General features: G+C 40.9%; 1 protein-coding gene across 1 annotated transcript; it reads right to left on the bottom strand.

The window, feature by feature from the left end:
- Positions 1-3,892: 3,892 nt before the first annotated feature.
- Positions 3,893-4,530, bottom strand: LOC138877539 (zinc finger BED domain-containing protein RICESLEEPER 3-like). Its single transcript, XM_070157153.1, has 2 exons — positions 4,028-4,530; positions 3,893-3,908 (listed from the first exon to the last, which is right to left on the bottom strand). The coding sequence occupies exons 1-2, from the start codon at positions 4,528-4,530 to the stop codon at positions 3,893-3,895; spliced, it is 519 nt and encodes a 172-aa protein (XP_070013254.1).
- Between the last annotated feature and the right edge of the window lie 985 nt (positions 4,531-5,515).

Here is a 5,515-nt window from a genome sequence, read left to right as displayed (position 1 = left end):
ATCCAGTTTTCATTAAGTAATTACTAGTATGTTTCTTTTCATGTTTATATTACTTGCACTTAAAGCATGTTGTTAGCTTAGGAAAGCATGTCTAAGTTATTTAAATGCCTTATTTGCTCAAACTGCTTTACCTAAATTCTGTGCAGCATGCTAGGCTAGAATTACTTGTTTGCCTTAATATGAAATTGATATTTGCTGAATATTTTCCTGATGCTGCAGTGTATTTACATTTGAGACTACGGATGTGGGATTTCGGTAGCTTCCCCCTTGTATATTTATTTGGGACTACGGATGTGGGATTTTGGTAGCTCTCCCTTGTCTGTTTATTTGGGACTACGGATGTGGGATTCCGGTAGATCCCCCTGCATAATTATATGGAACTACGGGACTGCACTCGGTAGATTCCCCCAGTACTGGGTATTTATATTTGGGACTACAGAATGAGATTCCGGTAGATCCCCGTGCACTATGAGTTGGACTACGGGACGGAATCCCAAGAGATCCATTGGATATGTATAAATGGGACTACATGACAATATCTTGGGAGATCCCTGGTTGTTATTTTTGGTACTAAGCTGTATTTTATTTCTGTGTTTACTTAGCCTCTGTAATAATTGTTGTTGTCCTTCATATCCTGTGTTATTTTACTGTTGTACTTATTTATACCGTTTATTTCACACTGTTAAACTTTATATATTATTTAACCTCACTAGGGCCCCGACCTTCCTTGTCACTACCCGACCGAGGTTAGGCTTGGAATTTACTGAGTACCACTGTGGTGTACTCATGCCCTTTCTGCGTATGGTTTTCAAGTGCAGATCCAGGTAATTTGACTCGGTCTTATCACCCTTGAGGCGAGGCGACTGTTCTAGAGACTTCGAGGTATATCTGCCACGTCCGCAGACTGAAGAGTCCCTTTCCACTCTCCTTATTGTATTAGCCCTTCTGTTTCTTTTCCTTGTTAGATATTTTGGAGTTAGACACTGGTAGACATTCCAAGGCTTGTGGTTTCATGAGATTCCGGGTTTTGGAAAATGTTGTTAGTTTCGAGAAGTTGTATTGTGTATGCCGAGCGGCATTTTTAAATACTGTTTCATTCGGTTATTTTGGCTTTTAATTATTTCTTCTGCAAGTTTTGTTTATTTTCCGCATTTGTTAGGCTTACCTAGTCATAGAGACTAGGTGCCATCACGGTAGTTCACGGAGGGCGAACTAGGGTTGTGACAAGTTGGTATCAGAGCTCTAGGTTCATAAGAGTCATGAATCACAAGCCGATTTATTAGAGTCTCACTGATCGATACGTAGACGTCTGTACTTTTCTACGAGAGGCTATGTAACTGTTAGGAAAAATTCCATTTCATTTTATTTCCTTGTCGTACGAGATTTTGATGTCACAATTCTAAACTTTTGTCTTCTATTCTCTCACAGATGGTAAGGACACGTGCTACCCGAGATGATCAAGCGCTCGCGCCCCATACTTCAGCCGTCAGAGGCCGGGACTAGTGTAGAGGCCGAGGACGCGCACGTGGTGCAGCCAGAGCACCTACGCGAGCCGCCACCGAGGTACCACCAGCAGTTCTAATTGGAGTCCAAGCACCTGATACGCCTACTGCTACTATGACTCCAGCACTTCAGGAGACTCTGGCACAACTCATGAGCATGTACACCACTTTGGCTCAAACAGGGTTGCTTCCCCTCACTGCAGCTACATCTCAGGCCGAGGGAGGAGCATAGACTCCCGCCGCTCGCACTCCTGAGCAGTGAGTGCATGTTGATCAGGTCCCTGAGATTATTCCTATATAACATGCAGTCCGTGATCAGCCCGAGGATAGGGCAGCGACTTCCGAGGATGAGCAACTGAGGCTTGAGAGGTTCAAGAAGTACAAGCCTCCTGTATTAAGTGGTCTACCATCGGATGATGCTCTGGGATTTCTAGATGAGTGTTATCGTATTCTCCGTACCATGGGTATATCAGGATTGAGCGGGGTTTCCTTCACTACTTTCCAGCTTCGAGGAGCCGCCTATGAGTGGTGGCGCACCTATGAGTTAGATAGTCCAGATGAGGCTGCTTCACTGACGTGGACTCAGTTTTCAGATCTATTCCTGAGAGAGTATGTTCATCAGAGCCTCAGGGACACATGGCGCGCAGAGTTTGAGCATTTGCGCCAGGGTGCTATGACTGTCTCAAAGTATGTTGTCTGTTACACTAGTTTGGCTAGACATCCATCAGCCTTGATTTCTACTGTTCGCGAGAGGGTTCGCCGGTTTATTGAGGGCCTTATTCCCAATGTCAGGTCTAGCATGACTCGTGAGTTGGAGATGGATATTTCTTATCAGCAGGTGGTGAGCATTGCTAGGAGGATTGAGGGTATGCATGCTAGGGAGAGAGAGGAGAGGGAAGCCAAGAGGTCTCGAGAGTCAGGCCATTATTCTGGTGCTCGTGCCCCAGCTGCAGGTCTTCATGCTAGGGGTTATATGAGTCGCCATTTTCATTCAGCTCTTCCAGTAGCCAGTGGTATTCCAGCTCCTCCTAGGCCTCAGGAGCCTTATTATGCACCTCCGGTTTCTAGTGTACCTCCTGCGCGGGGTGCTTTTAAAGGTCAGTCCAGCAGACCTGGCCCGAGCCAGTCAAAGCCGCCACGTCCTCCCAGAGCTTGTTTTGAGTGTGGTGACACACACCATATGGTGAGGGATTTCCCCAGACTTGGGAGGGGTGCACCTCCGCAGACTTCTTAGCCACAGCGTGCCCCGTAGAATTCTCAGGCTATGGTTACAGCTCCAGTTAGGGGTGTCAAATGGGGCAGGGCAGGTTAGGGCGGGTCGGGTCAAGCCTTGATCTGCTAATATTTTGACCCGCCCTGCCCTATTTAGAATTTTTCAAATATTGCCCTGCCCCGCCCCGCCTTGCCCCGTTTAGGTTCTCTTGTATTTTTTTTCTAATTTGTAATATTATGTTTATATATACTGTATGAGCAGATCCCATCTTCATAATCATGCACTAGTATATTTGTATACACATACAATTTTAGCATCCTAACCTTTGTATAGAAACAAAAAAAAGTCTCATGTTACACGAGCGCGCGCACACACACACACACTCTCTCTCTTACAAATATTGTCATGTCAACTGGGCTAAAAGATCAAGATTTTCATGGTACAGTTGCAAGTTAGTTGTGAGAACTATTAAAAAGATTTTCAAATCTGAGTTGGGTTGCTACTATGAGGGATACAAGTTCATGAAGGAGCTGAAGAGGATTTGGAAGACTGCCGGACTGCATTGCAAGAGTTGAAGAAATTTTATATATTTTTGAACAAAAGTCTATTGTTGTACACTCTTGATGTTCAAGTGTCTTAGTTTATTATCCCTGGGGTGTAAATTACATTTCTATAACGATGAGTATATATTTGGTAGAATACTTTCATTTTATAGATTAAGGTTGCCTTTGCAGGAACCATATTCACTTCGTACTAGCTAGACACACATCATACAACATGTACATGTATTCCTACTCAACCCCATTATGGAAATGTACGTCTTTGCACAATCAATCAATCCTGTAAGTTGTAACCACTTGACAAACACAGTCTATTAACTATGAAGAAAAAACTGTGAGTTTTACAAGGAACATTTAACTGCTACAAGTAGGCCGAAACCATATTTAATTCAAACAGTACCAATAGCAATAAAAATAGATACTATAAATTGAAATAGTAGCTATGTGAAACATTAGCTATGTGGAAAAATAGTAGCATGTCAAGGGTCTCATAGTTGCGATAAACCACTTGAATCCGGCTCGTCCTCTTCATCAAGAAAAGTTGGACATGAAACTTAATCAACGGTTGAAGTCAAACCTAAAAGGAAAAATGCATAGTTCAATGTATCAATATAGTATTAAACAATTGAATACCTATTAAGACAATAATGAGAAAATTACTTACCATTTAAGCCATTCCATAACAACGTGCGAGCGCACATTAAAGCTTCCAAAGTAGTGGGGTGGAGTCTATTCCGATGCGGCTAATCAACCTCCCACTAGTGCTAAATGTCGATTCTGAAGCAACACTAGACACGGGAATGGCTAAGAGATCACGAGCCATTTTCTGCAATGTAGGAAATTTCAATCCATTTGTCTTCCACCAACTCAAATTGTCAAATGAAGGGGTTCGAGGTAGTAGGTCATCTTCTAAGTACATATCCAACTCTGATCTTTTCTCCACGGTAGCTCTAGTTGAAGCTACAAATCTATCAAAGCTCAAAAGCCAATCACATTGAGTATAACTAGTGACTTCACTAGAACTAGATGCTAATGAATCATGTGGAGCAGATAATTTACTCTTATAATCTTGAAAGAGATCATAACAATTGGATCGAACTTCTTGAATTTTAGTTGAAGCTTCTTCACCATAAATTAGTGGAAGAAAGAACTCTACCAACCTCATCTTGTACCATGGATCAAAGATTGCAGCTACTCCCATCAAAATATGCACATCATCCCAATATTTTTTGAATTTCAACATGGCAGATGCCATATCGCCAATCAAAGGATTAATCTCTTTCACCCAAGCTTCCAATTCTAATTTAATTTCACAAACTTTTGTAAAGTATTGACTAGAAGTTGGATATTGAGTTCCTGAAAACTATTCAGTGATATGATAAAAAAGTTTGAGCTTATCAGAAACATCTTCTGCATTACTCCATTGCTCTTCAGTTGGATACGACTTATAATTTGTGTTAGTTAGACTCAACTTGTTAAACACCTCTTTGTATTCTATAGTTGTTCTCAACATTAAATATGTTGAGTTCCACCGAGTAGGACAATCATACTCCAACTTCTTATAACAAGAATAGTGAACCAAACGTGTGGCTTCTTCAAACCTCTCAATTCTGCCAGCTGATCCAATCCAATACAAGGCACTATCACGTACTTTGCTAATACTATCTCCTATCACTTTTAACCCTTCTTACACAATCAAGTTTAAAATATGTACAGCACAACGCACATGAAATACTCGACCACTCAACAACAAATCTTTTTTTATTAAGTTTCTCATCAAATAAAGTTTTAATCATAGCATTATTTGTGCTACAATTATCAACTGTGATAGTCGATAGTTTTCGTTCAAGATTCCAATCAAACAAACAATTAACAAAGCACCACACAAAGCATCTTTATTATGTGGAGCAGGGACATAAGCAAATCTCAAAATATGACTTTGAAGCCTTCATGAATCATCAATGAAATGACCAGTAATAGCCATGAACCCTTTTTTGTTACTATTGGAAGTCCACATATAGGTTGTTATTTCAATTCTACTTGTGACTTTCTCAAACAACATAGAAGTTTGCGATTTCAAATTGTCAAAGATTTTTATTATGTCATTCGTGATTGTATTTCTGGAAACCATCTAAACCATAGGTTGAAAACTCACAACAAAGTTCCTAAATCCCACATGATCAACTATAGAGAGTGGATACTCATGTAAAATAATGGCATGCACAAGTTTTTTTACGTGA

This window comes from Nicotiana sylvestris, chromosome 9, assembly GCF_000393655.2.
Source record: "Nicotiana sylvestris chromosome 9, ASM39365v2, whole genome shotgun sequence".
Lineage (NCBI taxonomy): Eukaryota > Viridiplantae > Streptophyta > Magnoliopsida > Solanales > Solanaceae > Nicotiana > Nicotiana sylvestris.
This window is presented reverse-complemented; position numbering and strand designations above follow the sequence as displayed.